Source organism: Lagopus leucura, unplaced genomic scaffold, assembly GCF_019238085.1.
Source record: "Lagopus leucura isolate 7727_CA_CO unplaced genomic scaffold, USGS_WTPT01 Super-Scaffold_760, whole genome shotgun sequence".
Classification (NCBI taxonomy): domain Eukaryota; kingdom Metazoa; phylum Chordata; class Aves; order Galliformes; family Phasianidae; genus Lagopus; species Lagopus leucura.
Genome location: NW_024962257.1, coordinates 14,139,723 through 14,165,244, shown reverse-complemented (window position 1 = coordinate 14,165,244; position 25,522 = coordinate 14,139,723). Strand labels below are relative to the sequence as shown.

The 25,522-nt window shown below is 42.3% G+C and overlaps 1 protein-coding gene across 22 annotated transcripts in view; it reads right to left on the bottom strand.

The window, feature by feature from the left end:
- MAPK8IP3 (mitogen-activated protein kinase 8 interacting protein 3) overlaps positions 1 to 25,522 on the bottom strand; it is a 73,613-nt gene that overhangs the window by 11,028 nt on the left and 37,063 nt on the right. For 6 of the 22 annotated variants that reach the window (XM_042864821.1, XM_042864825.1, XM_042864831.1 and 3 more), the window contains 18 exons: positions 24,266 to 24,384; positions 18,163 to 18,174; positions 16,708 to 16,725; positions 14,722 to 14,779; positions 13,661 to 13,813; positions 12,004 to 12,085; positions 10,194 to 10,324; positions 9,503 to 9,559; positions 8,882 to 9,052; positions 7,065 to 7,191; positions 6,146 to 6,241; positions 5,015 to 5,176; positions 3,926 to 4,091; positions 3,275 to 3,460; positions 2,461 to 2,647; positions 1,588 to 1,710; positions 1,251 to 1,331; positions 646 to 713 (listed from right to left, as the gene is read on the bottom strand). In XM_042864821.1, the coding sequence (XP_042720755.1) occupies positions 646 to 713; positions 1,251 to 1,331; positions 1,588 to 1,710; positions 2,461 to 2,647; positions 3,275 to 3,460; positions 3,926 to 4,091; positions 5,015 to 5,176; positions 6,146 to 6,241; positions 7,065 to 7,191; positions 8,882 to 9,052; positions 9,503 to 9,559; positions 10,194 to 10,324; positions 12,004 to 12,085; positions 13,661 to 13,813; positions 14,722 to 14,779; positions 16,708 to 16,725; positions 18,163 to 18,174; positions 24,266 to 24,384 (1,997 nt within the window). Of the gene's footprint in view, positions 1 to 645; positions 714 to 1,250; positions 1,332 to 1,587; positions 1,711 to 2,460; positions 2,648 to 3,274; positions 3,461 to 3,925; positions 4,092 to 5,014; positions 5,177 to 6,145; positions 6,242 to 7,064; positions 7,192 to 8,881; positions 9,053 to 9,502; positions 9,560 to 10,193; positions 10,346 to 12,003; positions 12,086 to 13,660; positions 13,814 to 14,721; positions 14,780 to 16,707; positions 16,726 to 18,162; positions 18,175 to 24,265; positions 24,385 to 25,522 lie in introns of all 22 variants that reach the window. The other 16 variants (XM_042864819.1, XM_042864827.1, XM_042864830.1 and 13 more) reach the window with 10 other exon arrangements.

Genomic DNA, 25,522 nt, shown 5'->3' with positions numbered 1-25,522 from the left:
TAGTATGTGCCCTAGTCCTCTCATTTCAAGATATTTTTACTCAGACATCTTTTCTTTATCACAAGAAGAACTGGCCAGGTGCAATGTGAAAGCTCCATCTATTTGGGACTTTCAGGCTTCCAGAAAATCCTAGCTCCATCCTTCTGCATCCACAGAAACCAATTCCACTACCAACACAGACTCTAACTGCCCTGCACTGCACAGATGATCTGCTCAGGCACTGCCTCCCGGAGCTGCTGGGAGCTCCCTTCACACGAACTGTACAGCTGATTTGTGAATGCCCAGTAATACTGGTTATGGCCCAAATGCATTAATCTCATCAAACATGCTTCAAGCAACTGCACAGTGTATGTGCTCCTAGGCATGCTGCATTCCTTCCTCCTGTACTACATAGCATTTTTACACTTTCTTTCTTCTTTTCAGAAAACCTCAGCAAACAATGTTGGAATATGCTCCAACTTACAAGGAGATGTCTGGAGATTTTCTGGATCAGGGGTGCATTAAAGGTATATAAAAGCTATGCATTTTAACCAAGCGTTTGTACTCTGGCAATCCAGCACTTTTTCTTTCTTGACTTGGAATACTGTTTAAATAACTGCCACAGTCTTGACCAGCTTGTTTTAATTTTATTACACTAATCCTTACCTTCTCCTCGGTGGAATATGGCCAGTGTTCCATCTGCCAGAGCAACAAGGACCCTTCCCTTCACATGCCTGAAATCACAGGACAATAAAAACCATTAAAAAAAACTCTGTGGAAACAAAGGACTTAACAGATCCTTTCCAATATCCAGGCAAACTATTCTTATGTTTTTCCTAGAATTTCCATTCAGTTTTAGACTTGCTGGCACGGCCTATAAGGGCTCAGAGTCCAATCTCCTACCTTGTGTGTAGTCAAATCATCGAACAATTTCCTGCTGAGTTTAACTTCTCTTTCACACTATCAACTCCATCAATTTCAACAAATTCCACCCTAATAACTACCCTTCTCGAGTCTTCCTCTTCTCCTTCCCACTTGTTTCCACCTGATACTATAAATACATTGTAGTACCTTCCTTATTCATTGTATTGGCTCATGTGTGCAACTGTACAGGAAAGTGACTCAGCAGGAAGCCCAGGAAAACTTTCCTGATAAATCAACGCACTTAAGAGTAAGAAAAAAGATGACTGACAAAGAACTACCACCCCCATGGAAGACACTGCTTAGGCACTGAGCATCCTCCTTCAGTGTCCCTTGGTGTGTGTACTTACACTAGACTCAGCACGGAGTCCTTTAGCTTTATCGAGTGCAGACACTTCTTCCAGTTCGATACAGCAGAGTGCACGTAAAGCCTGGGATAAAGGACAAATCAGGGAGGGTTAGCAGCAAGGCCACTCATCTTCACACTAACCAGGCCTGAATTATTTCTTCTGGTAGGACAGGAGTGTGCACAGTTAGGTGAAGTTACAGCACCCATTATGAGCTGAGGACTCAGAAACAGTAATGAATACCTACTTTAGAAATAAAAAGCAAACTAGATGCGTAAGTACATGAAAAGTGGAGGCCAGAGGACAACCGAGGCAGAGAATCTGCCTAAGGGGAACCTACCAGCCATTCTGTGCTCCCAGCCACATGGTGGGTGCAGCACTGGTGCACGTCCCAGCAGCATCCCCATTCAGCTCCTGATCTGGCAGTGCTGTGCTTGACTCTGTTTTCAGCTGCCCATTCTCTCTTAAAGGGCAAAGGAAGGTGGTTAGAGGCCTTTAACTGTAATGCACAGAATGCTCACCTGCACTCACAGGCTGGCACTGCACAAGCAGATAAAGGCACTTGTACACACACAACACATCCCTCCCCTCAGTGTTTTTCAGTTCCTTGACTCCCTAATATTCAAAATTTCCTTTCCCATCCCCTGCCAAAACAAACAGCCATTACTTTATGGCCAACAAAATTAACTTAGTGTTTGGAAGTAATTTTCTCCAACAATTTGTGCTCATTTCCAGCTCCAACAGAAACCACTCAGAACCCTCAAACCATCGTATTAGGCACATTAAGAATTCTGGGGCACTGACTATGCTTTCTTCATTATCTTTACAGACATCCAGAGTTACTACTATGCTTTCTTCATTATCTTTACAGACATCCAGAGTTACTGCTGGAATAAACAAATGATCACATATCAAAAGGGGATCAAAAGCCCCTTTGGTAAGAACATTAAGTGCCTGTGTATTTTGGAAGATCTGTCTAAATTATCATCAAGAGATCAAATAATTGCTCTTCAACAGCTGACACAATCTGCTGCTGCCTGAACTGCATTTATTTTATTTCTTCCTCCCCTCATCATTCCATCTGAAATACTACCTGGACACAAAACTGAAAAAAGTTTGACACTTTATGAGAAGATCAGGCTTGTTCTCATAAGCAGCTTATGAAAACAGACCTGGTAGTAACTGAAGGGACACGTTGGCCCAGACAGCCTACCCGTTCTGACGAAGAGGTGCCTGTGCAGGGACTGGGTCCGTAAATACGTGCTCTGTGAGGGGTCCAGAACGGGCTTGAATGGGCTCTGTCTCACTTGTACCATTCTCTGGCACCTCTGTAGCTTCTGTTGCTTCCTCTGTAGACTGAGATTGGTTGATCTTCCCATTGCAGACAGCAGCCACTTCACCTAGGTGACAAAGAACAGTGTGAGGTGCACAAAGAGCAGGGGGACCAGGCTGAAAGCTAGCCAGAAAGAAATCCTGTTCTCATTTCTTTCACTTCATCCTTATTTGTAAATTATAATCAAACCCAAAGACTGCATCGCAGACAGAAGCTCCTCCAGAGCGTCAGCTGCTCTGGGAGGAAAACAGAGGCAGTTTTCCAGTGAGGCACCACCTGAGTTTAATAGAATATCAAGAGTTCTCCAAGGCTACCCACAGTAGTGGGTAATCAGTAGTATGTAATCAGCAGTACATAATCAGCAAGAGCTTTATTACACTATCATCTAAGCTTACATGACTAGAAGACATGGTTGAGAGGAAAAAGCAATTAGAACAGGATTTAGGAGAGTTAACATCACTTGCTCAAAATATTCTGTTATACTAACCCCACAGCTAGGCTGTGGATCACTCAGAAAAGGATGGCTCTAAAGGAAAAAGTACCAAACGGCTTTGGATATCATGTACTGCATTAAGAAACGTCTTGAAATCTCTGGAACAGTTAAGCCAGGGGAGAAGGATGCAGCTGTAAGACCATAAGGTCACATGGAACTAGCTATTAAAGGCTGCCATTAGGCTTTATATCCAAAACTCACTCTGTCCTTTGTCCAGCACAGGTGTGTCACCACGCGAGGAACAGTTGCTTCGTGGCACATTGCAGCGAGTTGCACAGCCCACCAGAGTGATTCCTGCCAAGACACCATCTGTTCCAGATGACTCTTCAGGATTTACATCGCCCTCCAGAAAGATCTCTCCTGGAGGATAATCACTCTCACTGGCCGCTGAAGGGCAAAGAACAGATTCTCCCATAAATCTAGCAGTCACTGCCAACCTACACATCCCAGTAGTCCTGAGGTCACCGTATGGTTGGATGCTGGTACTCAGGGTTCACAAGCCCCAGGGAGGGACCACAGCACCAGCCAACACTGTAGTGAATCCCCTCATTCCATTGTCAACTATCACACCAGCTACAGAGCCCTCCAAACCTGAGCAAGGCTCACTCTTCTCCCCAAGAGTCATCCTTTGCATGCCAAAGGAATCACTTACTAAATGCTCAGAAGTGAAGAATCTCCACAAGATTCCACTTAGAAGAAGGCAAGCTCTGGAGTTATGCTTTTGAGGGACAATTACAGAATGCAGCAGCTTCCAAAGGCCAACTCTGAAGTGAAGATGCTACACTTGTCACTCCTTAGCTGAGCAAGTTGTGACCTTGTGCAGACCATAGCCAGTAGTGGAACATTACTTACCAGGGATGCTGGAGATGCAGAGCACATGAGCATTGCAGACAGTGAACTGGTCCACCACTGTGCCAGGCTGATTGGCATCAATGATTACAACTTTACTTGTTGACAGGGTACTGGTGAGGATCCAGACACGACTGGATGTGGCATCCATTTCATGGAACTCCTTTGCCTTCAGGAGAGCAAACATAAGGCAGAATCAGTGCTCCCCTCAGATCAGACCGAGCATATTCCTGCTTGGCAAAGATCACAACACCAGTTCCAAAGATCTCGCTCTCCTCCTAGCTGGTGCAACAGAAGCAATGCAACTTTTCTTCACATTGCTGCACTTGTATCTGGAAGAGCAGCCAAAAGCCTGTATGGCTCCTAGGGCTAGGGGAACTCAGCCATTAATTTCTGAGCTATCTGACTAATATCACTGAACATTCACTTTAGACAGAATACCATGAAGCTGAGATGTGCTCAAGCTGTCAGCATAAGCAATCTGATCACACACAGTGAGAGACAGCTGTGACAAAGTCCACAAACCAGGAAGGAGAAAATGTTGTATCTGTTGTATCTGTATAAATATCTGTACTCTGTAAGTAGGTCTTAAAAAACACTTAAGACAACATTTGAAAAAACAGAGCTGTAATAAAATCTCAAGAACTTCAATTTATGAACCAAATGAACTCACGAACTTCGCTATGTCTATGTTCTTCTTGAAGCATTCTTTGCTGTTTGGTTTTGCTTGGTTTTCTTTTTTCATTTATAGAGATGAGGACTCTCTAGTCTTCCTAGCAACTTCATCAGTCCTTATCTATCACTATTAGAATTTTTTTTCAAAATTCCAAATGTTCCAAAAACTGACAGTTGAAAATTCCACCCCAAATGATTTATGATTTTATTATTATTATTATTATATATAAATAAATTTCACAAGAGTTTGTAAGAGAACCCCAAACTTCCCAAATAGCCAATGCCTCTGAATGACTACAGCAGTAGCGACAGTACAAGACTTCACCCAGAGCATTACATAATGCAAAGACAGTCAGAGAGACAAGGAATGTAAGAGATGGAATGAGAAATAACACTGAAGAAAAAAAAAAATCTGACCTTTTTCTTTTCAGGAGATGTATGGTTACTTTTGTTGTTCTCACCCTCCACTTCCCGATCGCAGGTAAGAGGATCCCGTCCAGGATCCAGTTTCTGCCCATTCCCAGCCTCCTGCTCCAATGGTCTCCATCCAGTGAGATTGACTCCAGCTGCACACCAGAGCTAAACAACAGAAATGGAATTGTAAGCCCATGCTGCTTAGCACACATACCCAACACCTGAAACACCAAGGTGGAAAAAACAACAGGTGATTGCTGATTTCTGCTAGGAGACCCAGTCAGACTAAATGGAGATAAGAAAAAGGATCTCTGCAACCTTGTGAAAACCATTATGATTTTTAATAGACGTGACTAACGTTTAAAGAAAATAAATATAAAAATCAGGCACGTAACTGAAACAGGCTTCTGAAACATCCCCCGTCTGACTCTGGTGTTCCTAAGGTAGCGCAGCAAAGCAAGCAGGACATGGCAGCTGTTTCTAACTAGTTTGGGGTACAGTAAGAAGCACTGAACTCAACCAAAGCTTGATGTCTAAAAATCAGCTCAAAATCTTGGTGAAGTTAATGACAGACTGCTTATTTGGAAACAACTAGTTACCGCAGACAGATGTGCTACATACAGAAAGAGGATCATTTATTCTTAATTGCAATTCTACTGAAAATGTTCCAGTATTGATAGATACAGCTTCCCAAAAGACTCCCTTAGCTAATTTTGGCCTGTAATCAGTGATTCCTGATCAATGGTGGAACTCAAAGGAAGGGTGATGAAATGTGTTTTTGTTTTCACCTGCTCCTTTTCATGAATTTTTACATTGCTTTGTATTATACCTGTATGAGACTTACCAAAAGCCTTATTCCTAAGTATTAAATTGTTGATATTATGGAAGAGATGCCTCAAAAAAAAAACCCCAAAAAAGTAAGACAGATGTGGGACCTGGCACTGAGAATCAACTGATAATTATGTACAAGAGGTACTTTTCCCCACATATACTAGAAACTACTATTTCCAAAAAAGAAGCAGAAGATAACATTTGAAATGAAAAAAATGCAGACTGTCATAAAAATTGCATAGTTTGCAAATAAATTCTGCTTATTCCATGCCCCTTTCTGTACTGAAATGTCATGCAACATACCTTCATGGTTGGGTCCTTCTCTACAAGTGGGCGACAATATACAGGCACAGGGACATTTTTCATGCGAGTATCTTCCTGACCACCATTGGGGCTCAGCTGTGGGAAAGAGAAAACAGAAAAGACAGTACCAGGGCATAAACACCAGGCCATGGCACTGTCAGAGCTCTGACCAACAGGGCAGACCAAGCTTCTGCTTCAGAGGTGCTTGCCAATAGCAGCTGTTGCTTCATCTGACATCATGTATGAAAATGTCCCTCCCCACAGGGATGGGAACTTGAGAGACCATCTCTCTCCCCATGGTACGGTGTCCCAGGTACGGCCAGCCAAGGCTGTACACTGCGCTGCTGAAAGACAAAGGTTTTGTTGGAGTTCACTCCCTGTGCAGAGGCAGAACACTGGCATTCTTTTCCATCATAGCCTGAAATGCATTCAATTCCACCGCACTCTTCTCAGGTGATTTCTGACCAGAGTTATACGAGCCACAGGCCAACAAATGAGACTGATGACTGTTTTTTGTTTGTTTAACTAAAGAAGAGAATGGGGAACAAACTGTACTGCATTTGGCTTTTAAACTGAACAATCAGTAGAGTTCTCGTAAATAAAATAGCTGATGTTGAAACTCAATAACGAAGGAAATGAAAACAAGATGGACAAAGAGCAGCTGCTGTAGTTCTAGCCTAGGTTCTTTCAGTACCTTCAAAAAGAAAAATTATCTCCTGTTGACTTTGGTGGAGATACAGAAAAAAATTCATTTACTCTGTGCTTGCAATTATCACACAGAAAATTACCACATACACAATACCTCAACTGGAATATTTAACAATTACGGCTAAGGTTACCACAGGGAGAGCCAGGTCTTCAGAGTTTCAGTGCGAGGGATGAAGTCTGCACCCCCTGTCTCTCTGGGCATGGTACCTACCTGCTTGTACTTGGCAGGGAGGCTCCAGCCGCAGGCCTGCAGCCGCCCATCATCGTTCCGCACGTGCTCCCGGACCTGGCGGTACTGCTCCCGCTTCTGCTCGCGGCGTGCCGAGGACGTGCAGTCACTGAGGAGAGAAGCAACAGCGTTACTTCTCAGCCTAGGGTTAAGAACACGGGCAGCTGTCCCTTAACAGGGCAGTACAAATTCAGGCAGAGTCTAAGAGTGCAAAGCAGCTTCGGTCCGTCTTTGCACAGGGAGAAAAGGAGATGCAGGAAATGAGAGAAAAACTGTTTTGAAGCAGACAGCCCTCAGCAGCCCTAATCTCCAATGCCTTGTAACCTGAAAGATGCACCAGACCAAACTGTGATCATCTCCACTTCAATGTTCCATGAGCCCTTTGGACACAGCATCCACCTTCCATATGACTAGCTATGAGATTCTATCCATTTCTGCTTAGCTGTTACAGTTTCCTGACCTAATGTCTCCATGAGGAATGTGTTTTGATCTCTTCTCTCCTCTGTTGTATTCAACTATTTATTTTTACATCCATTTTAAACTTTGCTGACAGGGAAAATATGCACTAATTGCTTTTGAAACTGCTGGTTTCAACACAATGAATTCAGCTTTGGCAAAGGTAAGACAAAACATCAGTCAGCTCTTGGGATGTGTTTTCATATAAACAAGATTTGTTTGAGTATCAGTTCCAGCTTTCAATAGGTTTTTAAATAATCATTCCAAGGTATGAACAACAGCAGCAAAAAGATCCAGGCCAAACTCCACACACGGAATGACACACATTCTTCAAATAAATCCCATCAAACTTATTATACTTCAAAAATTATAGTTCAACTATACTTCAATTATTATATTTAAAATGTAATTTCAAGCTTTAAAAATATACTTAAAACAAACTCCTAAGACAAAACATTTCTTAGCACGTGCTTCTTCCTTTGGAGAGAGGAGGAGAAAACAGCTTCTAGCAGCTGTTAGCCACAGCACTTTATGTAGTATTAAAATGCCCTCAGAAACCACACAACGGCTGCAGTATGGTAGCCAGATAAGATGAATGGAAGAAAAGCAGTGGGCATTTATAAAATACAAATTCACCCTCCTAAAGATATTTTTTACCTACAGAAAATCTCTGTACAGCTGGTTTACTGGCTTTGCAGTCAAAACTTCATACTGCAGACACTACATGTTGTAGTTTATCATCACATTCTCCAAAGCCCTTCCACACAAACACAGCACATACAAAACTGTACCACCTTGTAGTTGTAGAACATATCCATCCTGAAATTACGTACAGAACTGAAGATTTTTTTCCCCTCATGTCAGAGAAATAAAGGACAGAGAGAAAGTGCTGCAGTAGCAGTATTTAGAGGCTCTTTTAAAGGAAAATGAAAACCAAATATTGAAAAAGAAATGTGCTGTTGAGAGAACTTGTCTTCACTTGACGTGTTGGCTGATGGGGTTGGGCAAGACTGTCCCCAGCCCATTGCCCAGTGCTGCCACACACTGCCACAGAAGCCCTGCTTCATTTTCTCACATGATGTGCAAACAGCAGGGCACAACCAGGGCTGAGGCAAACCCTGAGGCCAAAAGTGGTCTCTGCTGATATGAACCATCACAGCCCAGAAAATCACAGCAGTCGTACTTTCAGAGAACAAAACTGCTGCCACTTTGCTGAGCCTATCCACGCAGTAATCAATGAGTTAACACCACACACAAATGTGCGTGGTTTTTTTTCCAGTGGAAAACAGCTTGTTTGAAGAAAAAGTTGGGGGACCTGGCTTGGGACACAGCACGTAACTCACTCCTCAGGGAAGAACTCCAGGGTGCGGCTGCCAGAGGAGATCTGGCACATGGTGTGACTGCGTCGCTGGCTGAACCCTGCTGTGGTTGGAGACTTGTAGTGGATGTTCACAGATGGGTAGGTCCTCTTTGCTGGTGGGGGACTTGAGGAGGAACTGAACAGACGGCTGAAGCTAAGGACAGGAAAAGGCCAGTGTGAGAAAAGGAGCCCAGGGACACAACATACCACAGACACACAACAGAGGTGCCAACAGCTGCTTTAAGCTCTTCATGAAAACTGCCCTACTTCTGTTTGATCGACATAAGGTGTTTTTAGCTTTAAAAAACAGGTGCCTTCTGAAAAACCTCCTTTATTAAAAAAGATTCTGAGTGTACATATGTTTCCATCCCAGGTCAAGCAGAACCCTTTTCAGCTTGTGAAGCATAATTGAGAGGGATGTTCAGATTTGATCTTAATTTCGCTAAGGACAAAGAAAGCCCTTGCAGGCAAAAGGGTTCAGCTAACACGAGTTTCAACTGACTTCTCATTAATATGAGAGCAGGAGTCTACTAAGCTGCTGTAGAAGTAGTAATGGCAACATTTCCCCTTTTCTTCATCTCACATAGTTCACCAAAGAACTTACAACTGCCAAATGGTGGACTTCTTCTTCTCCTGGACGGACGGGTGCTCACGGGAAGCTCTAAGAACAAATACAAAAGAGTCATTTTAATTTCAGAATCTTTTATCAAAATTTCTGCCAAACAACCTAAAATTCAACCAATCAGCAGGCAATTTGCACCAAGGAAGCCATGTCACAACTCAGAATTCATTTTAACACAGAGCAAATGACACACAGTCATTTTAATGAAGGGATATCCAATTGCTTTATATTTCAATGTTAACATGAAGTGCAAATAAATGTTCTCAGATCGGTGCTTTATCAACTCCCTTTCACAGTATCACTGCCACAGTATCAGTCTGGTAATTATAAACTCTAATCCTAACCCAAACCCCAGCATTACAGTCCTTGAAAGCCACCGCCAAAGGAACTAATTAGAAGCAAACCTTTTCCTGACAGCTTTTCTGAGCTTAAGTAGCACAAGAAACTATCAAGACAAACAGCTGCCCAGTGTCTCCAAATAATAACAGTAACTCTTGATTTGCAGCCCAGGATCAGCAATAAGAGAGAAAGTATTAGGTTATGAGAAGAATCTAGTTTGGAAAACATTCAGCACATCTTCCGTATCTTATTAAGGGCATTAAGGCTAAAAGCAAAAGGTGCAGCGTGAGCAGGCTCTGTCCTGAAGGGATGTTGCACCAACATCCATCCTCACCTGATCATTTCAGTCCACCTGACAGCCTCCTGGAGCTCCATCAACCTCTCTTTGTATTGATTGCGCTCCATCAGAACCCGGGCCATTTCTACACGGGTGAAGCGCCGGCGCTGAGCTATGGGAATGTTGTCCTGCAGAGGGGAGGAGCACTGCTTCAGCCAACAAAAGATGGAAGGGGATTGATGTTAGTACAGGGCAAGTCAGGAGACAGAAAGACATACCGGTTAGTGCTCTTCCTTTTCTGCTTGATTACACCCCTCCCCATCCCACACCTTTCCCGAATGAGGCACTAACTCCAGACAAATGATTTCCAAACTATGGCCCATGGACATCTGGGTTCTGAAAACCCAGGGAAAACAGAACTAGAATCACCACCAAATTGAAGACCTTACCCAGGGAACATTGCCATGAAGGCGCTTTGGTAATCTGCAAGAGCTTTTGAGAACTGACAGCAGTCCATTGGTCCATAAAGTTTGGAAACCAAAGTTTTAGTGAAAAACATTCAGTAGCAAACTCAGCAACAAGCAGCAGAGAGCAGAAGATAATGTTATCTCTCCCCTCTGGAGGGCTAGGCAGAAGGCATTCTGTTAGCATGCACTGATAAAGGCAGAGGGCACATGAAACTAAAGAACGACTTTCTCCTTCCTGGTGACAAAATCTGGCTTCCCAAAGAAAGCAAACATGGCTGCAGCACTTCACAAGCACAACCTGAAAATTTTCCTATCTACCTACATTCTAACCAGAGTAATTTTACCTCAGTTGAATCAGGAGAATTAGGCTAGAACTGAACTTAGTTCTATACTTTTTATAATGAAGAACAGAGTTATATTAAAAAGAAATGTATCCAATTTATCTTTAAGGTGAAGTTGCACAGGGCCCTGGGCAACCTGACCTACAGCCTGATTTAGTGGTTGGCAAGCACAGGGAGGTTGGAACTAGATGATCTTTAACATGCCTTCCAACCAAAGCCATTACACAGTTCCATGGTTCTGATCTCCTACCCTAGCAGAGGAGACATTTACAGAGGAAACTCTCTTACTCTCTGGTTTGCTTTATTTTTGACTACAGTGCACTCTGCTGCAAAGCCTCAAACTCAGCCAAAACAGGAAGAGAGCACCGAGCCTTCTCTGCCTGTACTCTGTAACAAGTACAGGCTTATGTAAAAGTAAACAGGACAAAAAATAACACTGTAAGATTGGAGCTTACAGAACTATGAAAAGAAGGTAGTTTCTGCTGAAAAGCTGGCTGTAAAACCTGAGTTTCACTGCACAAAGTCCTCATGGTTTACAGCTTCACTGCCAACACGAGATTAACTCTTCTGGGGAAGCCTGACCATCACTAGATCCTGTGAGAAAGCTCACCACACACTAGGCTGTCTGGCATTCAAAACTGAGGAAAAGCAGGTAAAATGGAAAGGTACTGAGTTGGGCACAGCTCTAACACCAGCGTTTTAAAACCACACTGTGCACTGCGTTGTCACTCTGTCAGCTGCTGCTCTTTGCCAAACTATAGTTTGCAAGTTATATGCAAAGGTAATTACATGACAACAACTTGCAATTCAGCAGATCTGCTCTCATCCTTAACAAAGAAACATTCTAGAAACATTTAGATATCGCAGTAAGGGACATGGTTTAGGGAGAAATATTAGTGGTAGGTGGGCGGTTGGACTGGATGATCTTGGAGGTCTTTTCCAACCTTGGTGACTCTACGAAAGACAGATCAGTGTGCATCTCAAGAACCTTACATCAATTATTACAGTATGAGCATATAAACCCCCTTTCCCCGCAGGCATTTTAGTAATGTAATATACCAATTCTGTACAGAGATAGCTGCTTACATCCTCCACCTCTTCTTTGGGCTCTCGACGGGCAACAATCGCTTCAGATTTCACTCTAGGAAACAGGAAGAAATGCATCGAACCAGCAAGTGATACTGTGACTGCACCTGGTGAGCTGACTGCATCAGAAAGAAACTGTTTTGCAACTGCGAGTAACACTAACAAATTACAAGGTGCTTCTAAGCTATTTTTCCTCACTCTTGCAACGTTTCTGAGAACAGCTTCACTGACATCATCCCCTCTCTTTGGAAAACGTGATTTAAGCACCAGGCTCCAAAATATGGACCACTGGGACAGACCTGTTTCAAAGCCATATTTTATACTCAAATGTTTGTTGAGATCTTAACAACATAAAAAGTGAGCTGTTACCAGCAATTAATGTTGGTTTAAGTTCTTCTGGGCTGCTTCTCTTTCCAGTGTAGTAAAAAAGCCTCCAATATGAAGGGCAGTTTGCCATCACAGCAAAGAAATGAATCCCAAGTATAAATAAATACAAATTTAAAGTATTTATCTGAATACTTTTAATTTACTTAAGCCTCATAATGAGGGTCAGTCCCATTTGAATCACATGCACTTCTATTAGCAAGGAAAAAAAAAAAGCCATCCTTATTTCCTAGTAAAGCACAGTGGACAGTTAAAAGTCCGCATCCATGCTGCACAGCGTATTTTATGTATTACATAACACATCAGGAGACTCAAAAAGGCATTTTCAAAAAATCAGATCTATTTCCACTGCTGGTGAGATCACCTTCACTTCAGACATTCTGAACACTGAAGAAACCAGACTGTGCTGTTGTCACTCTGTGCTCAAGAATTTAAAAAGAACAGAGGCAACTTTCCAGATTCAAGATGCAAAATAAACACTGTCCTCTGAATCTGAGTGTCACAGTGCAGCTGGTACAACTAGTTAAAATGCAGTTATGTAGCCTGGAGATCAATGGGGCATCTGTAGCTTTATGGAAGTGAAAACTTCCCAGGCTTTGTAGGCATTCAGGTTTAGGTTTCTCTAGTTTGAGTGCAAAAATAAGAAATGGAATCTGTCCAAATGCCACCTCTGTGCAGAGCTCTAGAATCTCCTTTCCCTCTTCTTATTCTTAATGTGAACAATGAGACAATTAACAATACTGACATTTAAACACTGTTTGTGAGAATCTGCACTCGTTCTTTCATTAAATGAATGGGCATTCATGCCTCTCAGCACAATCTTGGCCTCCAACAGGATCAAGTTCCTGACAGTTTTCTTCAAAACTACTGGTTCAGAAATTCCTTTGTTGTTTGTTTGTTTTAAATTACAAACTGAAATGCTGACAACTTCACTCTGGGAAGCCTAGATTTGCAACCACTGTGATGGACCCCTAATATTGGAGGGGAAAATTCTGTAGATTTTCTAAGGTTCAAAAATTCATTTCAAACTAAGAAAAGCAATCTAAGAACACCAGGAATATCTCAGCCACATACTATCAGCCTTGAAGTGCTCTGTAAGCTACCTCTGAATTCTAACACTAATGCCCATGAATGAAATGCAGAAAAGCTGACTGGCACAAGTTTCACTCTCAGGTCCTCTCACAGAGGCTGTGAGTTCATCACTCAGGTTCTCCCAGATCCCTGACACAGCATGGGAACCACTCACCTTTTCAGCTCTTCCTCCAGCTCCTTCACTCTCGTTTCCATTTTGGTTTTGGCTTGCTTTGTTGCCTCAAGCTCTCCTTTCAGTACTTCTTGTTCTCCAGACAATTGGTCCACCTTGGCAATCAAATCATTCTTCACAACGTTCAAAGCATTTCTTAAAGGTGCGAAAGGGACAATAAGCAAAAATGCCATAAGCTGTCCATAAGAGAAACCTGAAACTAAACTCACAGGCATCACAAGGAAACCTGAAATGAGCATACTGAAATAAGTTCAGACTATAAGTCATGAAAAAGCACATCTTGCAGAAGAACGTAACTGGTCAGGATGACATCCGTCCAGTTCTGCTTTCTGACTGACAGAACAACCTCAGGTGCTTCATAAAAGATGCAGAAAGCACATACAGGGCAACTTAACAGCTGCACGAAATTGAAATCTATTTAAAGAGGATTAAGTGCTGAAACATACCTTTCAGAACCTACGTTATTTGTAGTTGTTGATAGCTGGAGATGATGGTGACATACTTCAGCATTCCCAACCACTTCTGAAGTATCTCAAAATCTTTAAAATGAGCAGCTTCCCATCCTAACTTCTACAGTTACCACCCTTAGGATTACTTCTCCTTCCTCTTTATGGCTGCTTAGCCATTCCTTAGTATCTAGCTTGCCAGCCTTTCCCAAAGGATAAGCAAATTACATTGCCTCGCGTTTCTTTATCAACTATTAAATCTTTGAAAATTCTTCTCAACAGTAATACAAGTTTATTTTCATTTAGTAAATCTTGCAAATAAAAACTTCAAAGTGACACAGACCCACCCAGACTCCTGCTGAAGTTAATGAAAGAAAAGCCTACCACTGATTTCAGGTGGGATCAGAGCCCATTAGGAAAACTGCTCAGGAGAGGAGTTTCTCTTCTACATTTCAAAGCACAACAAGTACTCAAGAGAGCCTGCCAGATACACCAACAAGCCACAGTGAGGCTGGAGTTCTAGCCACAACCTTATTTGTGATGGCATCTCAATGATATAACCAGGCAGGCGGTTCAGAGCACACAACAGTTTCTTACTTGGTCTCCAGTAGCTGTGAGTTCTCCAACAGCAGATTGCCCACTTCTTTGCCCATTCCTGAAAAAACAAAAAAAGTCAAGCAGTTTTCATCTGTTCTCCTTAGGGTATGGAGCTTGCGTGGCACTGACTGACTCATGCTTGAGGAAGAGAAATCATTTTGTTAGGCTTCCCTACAGCCAGATTCATCCACTTGAAAGGCTTCCTATTACCAACCTCCCACCGTGGCAGTATTAAAAGGACTTCAGATTGTCCAATGCTCTACTATTTACCTTGAACAATTTTCTTTCACAGGGGTTTACAGTTTGAAGTCTCAGGCCCATGACTTAAGGATCACTCCCAAAAAAGCACCTAGATCAGACATACTGCACTTTGGGTAAGAACACACGAGGGCTGCAGCACACAGGTCAGGTAGCTCCAAATCTTTCAGAGTGCATGCAAAGTGTAGAGATTGAATTTAGTAAAAATGAACCGAAAGGAATTTAGGGACTAAACGCAAAGGAGAAGAACGCCAGGAACTTGCTGGATCCCAGGATCTGCTTCTATTTTACAAATAGATACAGAGGGTACTGTTTTTTTAAGGGACAGTGCTGAGTGTTGCAGCTAGTTTCTCAACACAGGCCCCAGGGAACAAAAAGGCATCACAATCATCAGTGTTTGTGCTGAAGTGCTCCTCGTCCTGCCCTCGAACTACCTATCCCTTTACAGCAAAGGCATCAACATTTTCCACAGTTGTTATTTGCTGATTAATATTCACAATAAAATAAAAACAAAATAAACTTTAAGTTAATGGAAGTTAGAGAAACATGACGGCATACAAGAAGTGAGCACACATCACGACACTCCAACAAAATAAATCCTCTTCCCACAGTTAGATGGCATGAAGTTATGATGGCAAAAGCAGATTCCCAGCAGGAAGGAATAAGAAGCAGCATTTTCAAGTTTTTCTTTGTTTGTTTTTGTTTTTGTTTGTTTTTTTAAATCAGTAGAAAGATAATTAATCACTTTGATGTTTCAGGCAATGTATTCTTTGTGTGTCAAGGAATACTGCAAACAAAAATGTGAAAACTGAAGTGTACTTTTGGCTTGGTAAGGTGGATTAGCTAATACCCTTTTCTTCCATGGCATATACGTTGTTCCTAAAATCCAGAGGTCATACAATACAATACAGACATCAGTTTATTAAATACTTCTCTTGTTCCTTTTGAATGATTCTACAAAAGATCAAATACGTATTTAACTAGTAAGACATTAAAATGGCACAGGGATCCTGTGAGTGCTGAGGGACATCGTCATCCTCATGGCTTGGTTTTTCTGTTGTTGGTGGGATGGTTAATAACAGTTTGCCTTCTCATCTATGAGCAAGATAACACTTGTGAGTCTGCCTCTGGGAGAGAAAGGAACTGCGGTGCAGAGGGTCAGCTGTTACCCCAGAACTGCCTAATTAGTGTGTGGCCCAGTCCCAGCCCGATGCTTTAACCGGTGGGAGCTCTGAGGGACTGATCTTTCAATGAAGAAATGGATGAAGCCATCCTACAGCCATAGAGTGAGACACTATGAGATAATCTCGTGCAAGCTGTAATGACAAAGCCCCACTCATGAGAAAGAAAAAAAGGCACTGTGGAGTGACTAAAAGGAGAATTCTTTACTCTTTGTGGTGTGGAACAAAGGAGGGAGCCATTCATCACTGTGCACCTCCTATAGCCAGGCAAATAGTGTGAAGCATCAAAGTGGATAATCAACTATATCAAGGGAAAGAAGAAAATTCCCAGATCACAACTATGGACCAGCTGCATCCTGCTTCTTGGAGAGGTGACCATCACACAAAAAAAAACAAACAACAAAAAAGAACCCCACAAACCAAGGTAATGCAAGACATATGGGGGAGATGTTGAGTGGATGAAAGAAATTCTAAAATAAAAAATGCATGGTTAAAAGAGGAAAAAAAAGAAAAAAAGAAAAAAAAAGAAAAAAGGCCTTCGCCTTACCAAAGAAATCATCCCGTACTATGAGGACCATCCCATACGAGAAAGGGAACAGAAAGATAGGGGGGCAAAGGGGAAAAAAGGAAGAGAAAAAAGCAGCCATTAAGTACCAATCTGTAAATAGCAAACAGAGCAGCTGATCAGCATGTGCAAACGTGTGTGGTGCCAGTATATGTGATGCTCAGCATAAACTAACATACATCTTGTTTAGCTGCAGCCTGGCCTGATGGAGATTTATGCCTGAAAGTTCAGGACAAGTTCAAGATGAACTCATTTTTTTCTTCCATCTTCATCATTTACCCTGGACTGAGTATCTTTGTGCTTTCCAACCCCACCACAACGGCAATTCAACAGACGTAATGAATAGGGTGAAAAAAGGACAGGGGCAGGAGAAAAAACAAAAGGGGTGGCATATCAAAGCTGTTATCTGGCCTTTTTGCACAGACCCAAACCCACTTTACTACTGAGATAAATTCCAGTGCCACTTCAGTGGGAGAGTTTCTGAGAAAAAAAAAAAAAATGAAAAAGTGGCTTACAGTAACAGTACAAACAATCTGAACTAAGAGAAAGGATGACGCCATCGCTCCTTTTGTAACCTTACAGACCCAGCATCAGGAGGTGCTGTGTAGAGGAATGTGACAGAGCTCATCACTGCACAGTATTACGCTACAGATTTTGTACCGTATCAACCCAAGTCACCTACCCTTATTACAGGTTGAACTTCATTCAGTTTGCACTGAAATCAAGAGAGATTGCCTTGATCTCATCTGATTTTTTATCAGCACCCAAGTGCATTTAATAGAAAGGTGGAAATTCTGCAATTTAGGGCCTGCTGACCTTTGTATGGCATGAAAGGCAACAGAGGTAGCACTTCAAACTCCTATCAAAAAGACAAAACTTTAAAATAGCCTGTGGCTCTGCCACTCTCTTCCCCAGAAGAAAGTCTTTATTTCCACCGCAACTGTGGCAGAAGAGGGTCTGTATGCATTAAGAAACTCATAGTGGGCACCATGTGAGCAGAGGGACTCCTCAAAGCCTTGTTCACTTGAAGGAAAGTGATAAACTAACTTAATTCTGTGCTCAGCTGAGCTCTGATCAGAGCACAGCACTTGCCCTAAAAAAAAGGCACTTTGCACCCCAAAGCAAAGGAAAGGTGCAGTGTGGTTTTCTCGAGACCTTGAGAGACGGACCAGTGCAATATAAGGGAGCAAACCTGCAGAAAGCTACACAAAAACTGGATCAAAAAGCAGCAGACACATGAACACAAAGCAGGGATGTCCTACTGCCCAGGAACCCGCCAGTGCAAGGAACCAAGCAAGGCAAAGGTGGGAGAAAGTCAGCAAAGCCAACCGTGATTGGACAACAGCAGGGGAGTATCACACGTGTATACCATGTCATTCAGTCTCAACGAGGTAAAAACAAACAAGAAAGGAAACTGAGCAGAGAAGAGATACACACCTGAGAACTCCCCTATGGGCCATGTCCAGCGAAGCACAGAGAGACAAGGGAAAAAAGGAAGTGAAAAAAGGATCGATCAGTGACTGAAACCAACCAAATTAAAATTTTGTTTTAAAAAAAATAAATTAACAATGATTCAGCCATTTCAATGTCAAAAGGCATGAAATAGTAAGGACGGGAACTGCCATGACTGTAGGAGGCACGACTCCACATACAGGACAAAAGAAATCAAGGGGAGGTAACCCATGTTATAACTGCAACCACATGCTTCAGCTACCCCCAGAATGCAAAAGACAGTTGCATTTTACAACATCTTTTTCCCTACAGCAGTGCCAGGACTCAGTTTGATAATTTCATTTCAATTTCTGTATAGAAAAACAGTATTTGTATGCATGAACTTACCACTAATGTAAAACCTGCTGTCTGCACCATAAAACACCGGTTACATATAGCAAACACAGGTGGGCACCCTAACTCTAAAAGAAAGGACTTCTTAGTGCCCATAACCCAACTGTTAGTCCTCCCCCGTGTCCGGAGTACTGGGATAATGAATATCGGGAAAGGGGATATGAGAGAAAGGGGGAACTACCCATGAGCAGCTGGTAAGAAATGTAATTAATAAGTAAACAGGCAGGAAAGCAGCCAACTAGATGGTGAGAATATTCCAAAGGCTGTAGTGAGAAAGAAGGGAATTACAACAGTTACACTAGAAAATGTTCTCATTCCACATATTTCTCCAGAATCCTACACAAACTAATGTCATCTACCTGGACCTGTGTAAGGATTTTTACATGGCCCCAGTACACCAAATCGTATCTCCAACTTGGAGAGCTATGAATTTGAAAGCTGGACCATCCAGCGGATAAAGAATTGGTTGGATGGTCGCAGCCAGAGGGTTGCTGTCAACAGCTCTATGTCCAGGTGCAGGCAGATGACAAATAGTGTCCCTCAGAGGCCTATTGTGGGTACTCTTTCACAGCATTATCAGTGACATAGATAATGGGATCAAGTGCATCCTCAGCAAGCAGAGCAGCACAGCTGACACAACAGAAGGAAGGGACGTCATTCAGAGGAATCTGGACAGGCTTGAAAAGTGGGGCCATGAGAATCTAGGAGTGTTGCACTTGGGTTGGGGCAATTCCAGATAAGAGCAGAGAAAAGAACCCACGGAGAGCAGCCCTGTGCAGAGGGACGCGGGGGTTCTGGTGGACGAAGAGCTGGACGTGAGGCAGCAGCGTGCGCTCACAGCCCCAAAGGCCGACTGCATCCTGGGCTGCAGCAGCAGAGGGGGGCAGTGGGCAGCGAGGGGATTGTCCCCCTCTGCTCTGCCCTCGGAGCCCCCAGTTGCAGTGCTGCGTCCAGGCCTGGGGCCTGGCATAGCAAGGGGGGGAGCTGTTGCAGCGGGGCCAGGGGAGGCCAGAAAAAATGCTTGGAGATTGGAGAAGCTCTGCTGTGAAAAAAGACTGAGGGAGTTGGGCTTGTTTAGCTTGGAGAAGAGAAAGCTCTGAGGACACCTCATTATAACCTTCCTGAATGTGAACGGAGCTTATAAACAGGAGGGAAATGGCTTTTTACAAACTCTGATAGTGTCAAAACAGGGAGGGGGGGAATAATTTTGAACGAAAAGAGGGGAGATTTTAGGTTAGATTTTAGGAAAAAAATTATTTAGAGAGTGGTGAGGCAATGGCACAGCTGCCCAGAGAGGCTGTGGATGCCCCATCCCCGGAGGTATTCAAGGCCAGGTTGGATGGGCCCTGGGCAGCCTGATCTGATGGGTGGCAACCCTACCCATGGCATGGGGGTTGGAGCCTGATAATCTTTAAAGTCCCTTCTATCCCAAGCCATTCTATGATTCTATGATGATTTGTGTAGAGCAGTATTAGAACAAGGGGGAAAAGTAGATTTTATATTTCAAAATTGCAATGAAGAGTGCCAATTTTCTTGTGCCAATGTTGGCAGTACTATTCTTTAGATCTCTTCAGAGATCTATTCTTCAGACATTCTTAGTGCTTTCTATAGTTCAAAGCAAAGAAAAAGAAGTTTGAATCTCATTTCTCAGTCAGAGAAGCATGAGCTCTCAGATCTCTCTTTGCCTTCCTTCCTTTAAACAATCCTGGCAACACATGTTCACATTAAAGAACACTTTCAAGAAGACAGAGCTGGCAGCCAGAACTCAACAGAAGAATCAATTTGATTGACAATTCTGTCATGAAACTCACTGAGCTAGCCAATTTAATCACAATCCAGATCTCAAAAGGAACTGGAAGAAGCCTTCCTATTCTGCTAGCCCACCATGTCGTCATCTGCAAGTTTTTCTTGCTCTTCTCAAATCAGAAAATTATCCCAGAGAAGAGTGCAGAAAAACTGGCAAATTGCATGTCACAGCATCTCTGCCGAGAAGATGATAACCAAGGTTTAATGTACTTCTCTTCTGTAAGTGAGCTGAGAACACAAACTACAAAGAGAAATTCTTTCTGAAGAGTTTTAGAATTCTTCACCATTAGCAGATTCATCCTTCTACTTCATTCCTAAAGAACTGGTAAAAAGAGGAGCCATTCAGGACTAAAAACATACAGACTGACATAACTTTAATACTACTCCCTTTGACACTGTAGAGGGTATTGTATACACATAGTACACTGTATACACATCTCTAGGACGGGGGAAGAAAATGTGCACATCTTTTCCATTAAGCATTTAATTCATGCATGGATAGTTAAGCTACTCAGACAAACCTCTCAAATGCTCTGATTAAAATGTATTTTAGGTGTTTCACACTTTCATATTTTGTCCAGAATACTTCAAAAATGAAGAACAGAAAAAAGAATGTCAACTTCAGTAAGGCTTGAAATGCGTGCACCGTTCAAAGGAAAACTAACAGATACAAAATACCAGAAACCTAACAACAGCAGTGTAAGCTGGAGATGTTTTCTGTGCTTAACAAAGAGGGGAGTAGAGATTTTTATTTCCTAAGCAAAAACAAATTGAAGGATTAAGCAATCTCCCTTTTTTCCCTGTGTATTTGGGCATCCCTGTGTATAAGGACAAGCTATCTCTATGTATCATAGAATCATAGAATGGTTTGGGTTAGAAGGAATCTTGAAGACCATCTCGTTCCAACCTTCCTGCCACAGGCAGGGACATCTCCCACCAGACCAGGTTCTCACAGCCCCATGCCAGGGCCATGGGCAGTGCCAGACCCTCACCAGCCCTTGAGTAAAGAATTTCCTCCCAAGGAAATAACCTTATGCTTAAATTTAAAAACTTGGTATGTACGTATTGATAGTTTTGGCTTTAGGTGGAAAGGAAATCAATCTTCACGAGCCGTACTTACGTTCAAAGTCTCTGTATAATTTTCTTAGAAGAGGTAACTGCCAAATAACAGATAACTCAAGATGTCTACAGATGTCTGGGCTGTGTGATTACTGGAAAAGGTGAACACCTTTGACTAACTGGAACTGTGGTGATGTAACTTGCAAGGTCTAAACTGGGCAACTAAACACTTGTACGCTTCGAAAACAAGTCCATATTTCTCACTGGTCACTGGGTGAGACTATTGGGTTCTGGGGAGTGGATTCAGAGAAGACAGGCTTCCAGAAGTGGGAAATGGGTCTTCCCGAGCAGTTCATACAGCAAGTCTTTCATTTCCTGAACGATTCTGATGCTCACACTTCCTGCTGCCACAGCCATTTCAAGAGAGATAAAAAGCAACAAGTGGCACAGAAGATATATGTGATTTAGAGGAAGAAAGCCATGTATTACATCATATGCTCTTCTAGACAAGGAAGCACCTAAGGATCAAGATAAAACACATGCTAGATAGCAAGATTCTGACTGCTTTTAATTCTTTGAGCCTGTCACAAAGAGAGCTCCCAATAATGCATGGGGGCTGACTGAACAAAATTCATCCCACATCTTTAATAGCCACGTGTTGTTGCTCCTGCCAACTTCGCTAGGAGCAGGAGATCAAGCCCTTTTGCAATGACTGCTAACATACAGGTCACTCTCAAACCTAGAATTCTTGCCTTTTCTTTTTAATTCTGATATTTTCAGTATCTGCACATATTGGCTCCAATCACAGGCTGCAAAAGTTCATCTCTACTCTTCTGTAGACTTTTTCTTCCACCATGGTGTCAAACAATAAATGTCTTAAAGACTTCTGGCAATGGTCATCACTCCATGCACAAGAGTTACACTGCATGCTGCAGAGCTAGCATCATGTTCCTAAAAAAACATCTATACCAAACAGCTATTGCAAGAGTTGTGATCACAGTCTAGATCTCTTTCACATTCCAGTCACACAGTTGCCCACAACAGTATCAATTTCAGAGATTATGTCTTAGATAGAGCAAGAAACTATGTACTGACCTACTCTACAGCCTTCAGTCCACTTCTTCATGGTTAAATCTTCAGTGAATAGGCTAAAATCTGTCCCCTCTGCAGAAACATACTCCTTCAGAGGTTCCTGATACCAGACTCATTCAAAGGTAATACAAGTATTCCCCTAATTTAATTCTCGTAAAGAGAAGCTGCTGCAATTCTGCGACATGACTCAGCTGATCACGTTCTAGATATATGAGGGCTGCTCCAAAAGTAATGTCTCCTATTTTATTACATTGACACATGATGTCAGAGGCGAATGTTGGTGGTAATGCATCAGAGGTTGAACCTTCCCACCTGTATTGCATTAAATTTTTTTGCTATGTGACAGATGGCAGCAGAGAGGCAGTCTGACAGAATGGTAACTGACATGAAAGTACAGATGAAGCAAAGGTGTCATTGAACTTCTCCATGCAAAAAAAAAAGAAAAAAAAAAAAAAAAGGACCCAATGACATTCATCAACACTTGTGAACGTTGATGGAGACCAAACAGTGGGTGTTGGCACAGGGAGGAGTGGGTGGTGCATTTCAGCAGTGGTGACAGCAGGTACTTCCACTGGTGCAGATTTGTACAAGCACACCATGCAGCTCTTGTTCACTGCTGGTGAAAATGAATAACTAATGGTAGTGACTGAGTGGAAAAATAATGTTCTGTAGCTGAGAATTTGCCCTATCAAACAGTGCTATTGTGTTCTTTGTATCTGTTGTGGAAATAAATAGGAGACATCATTTCTGGAGCAACCTATGTATATCCAAAAGTTTTTTGGATATACAGTAAAAATTTTGTTTCCAGAACCAAACTTGTAAGATTATCCAAATGCAGCTCTTATGCCAGTAACCACCAGAAATGTTCACTTTCACATCAGATCTCTTGCTGCTCAATGTCTTAACAGGAATACTTGTAGGAGTCCTCGTATTTTCTACAGTTTTTAAATCAAACAGTAAAACTGACAGTGAGCTACACAGTTATAAACTTTGTCAGTAGCTTGTGTTATCAGGATATTCAAATACCATTCATATTTCCCTGAAAATATTAAGCAGGCCTTCAGAACAAGCTTAAATTCTGCCATGAATTAAGGTTTGCATGCTTAGAGTCCAACACTAGAAAGCATGGCAAGGGCTCAGACTGCTACCTGACACAAAGCTGCTTCTCTGACTGCTTCAAAGTCATCAGGAACACAGAATATAATCAGACTTCAGATACAAAAAGTTCCTTCAAAACCAGCCTAAAAGGAAAATGCAAATCTCTCTTGGATCAACTATAAAAAGGTAAGAACTGCAGTGAAGACTATGATGTTTCCATACGAGAACAAAGAAAAATTGTTCCTTTAAAATACTTAACAAAAGGAGCTGTTTTCTTGCAAACTTCCAATAAAACCTTTATTCCAAGAGAAGCTGCTAGAGTGCAGAATTACTGGAGTGAAAATTTGTGGAAGGAGTGGAAGAAGCAATCTTCAAACTGCTCGTGTAGGAGAATTCTATAGGAAAATAACTTAAAGACACATAAGGACAGCCCAAATACATAGCCATTAACTTAAATTGTTGGGTAAGAATTACTGTGCCGTAGGTATATATTTCAGTCACAGTGCATCCCAAATTCCATGCCATTTTTTAAAGGCCAAACAACCAAATTCTGAAAAAAGAGCAAATTTAAATGCTTCTAGAAGCTTAACAGAGTTGTCATTGCATCAGAGAAAACAGAACAGTTCCAACAAGTTTTTACCTAGCAGATCTGCTCCTTCATCAACATCCCCGATCACCTCAGATCCTGCTGTGGAAAGTTCATGATAGAGAGAGTCTGTGTTGATGCCAAACGCTTTGTTCACAATCCCCTGGGTTGGGCTGTGGTTGGAAGAAGGAAAGGCAAGGATTCTTGTTATTTGGCAATATTTAAGCTAGAACATAATTTCTCTGAAATACTGAGCATCACAGACCATTACAATCAAAACAGGTGGAGTGGATTCCACCCTCTTGCCATGGACTGACTGAGGGAATTTAGTAAGTAAAGCATGTTTTAATCCCCACACCAAGTACCAGTACCTACCGTGCATAACCTCAAAGCTCACCTAGCTGACTCCTTTTCTAACAGCTTATGACTTCTCAGTATTTCATAGAAACTTTCAACTCACAGACCTAAGACTGTGCAATGATGCCTACACTCCCACCAACTTAAACAGCAATCCTCATAGCAGTAAGATCAGATAAGGACTCAAATGCTGCAAACAGCAGTGGTTTTCCTTTTTCTTTGCCAGCTAGTAAGTCAGCCTGAAGATTTAGTTTCTTCTTTGAGTGAATCTGTGCACACAAATGCTTTTCCATACCTCAGCAAAATGTACTTCATGAAAGGTAAATCAAAGTTAATGTTATCTAATTACATCATGTGGAAGCACATTTCCACATCTTCTCTATGGAGAATCACCTTGCATGCCTTGACAGACTCGTGGCTCAAAGAGAAGACAGCCACTGCAGGAAGGCATAGCATGAGAGAGTGCGGTGTCCTGTGGGACTGCCAGTGCCTACTCCAACAATCAGCACTGAAGCAAGTACAAAAACACTTCTGTGTGCCATGCCTTGTACAAGAGGAACCAGCTTGTGCAACCTTTCCAGCAGCCTAGCAGAAAGGCCAGCACCACTGGATAACATCCCAAGCTCTGTGGCTTTATCCTGAGGTAAATCAAGTCTCTGCGACCAAGCCTGGAGATTACAGATGTCACTGATACATGAGTAATACAGCACATTACAGAGAAAAGAAACAGCTTTCTTAACTACAAAGCTACCCAGGTATCTAAGAACACTAAGGAATACAGCTGGGTGCCACAACTGCATCAGAATTAATCAGCTGACGCAGGCTAACATGCAGCACAACTGACGACAAGCAACCAGCATTCAAGGTCTGACCTGAAGGCATCATTCAGCCTCAGCACTCCACTTTCTGAAGCACTACATTTTCCCAAAAGCATTCTGCTATTAAAGATGCAGC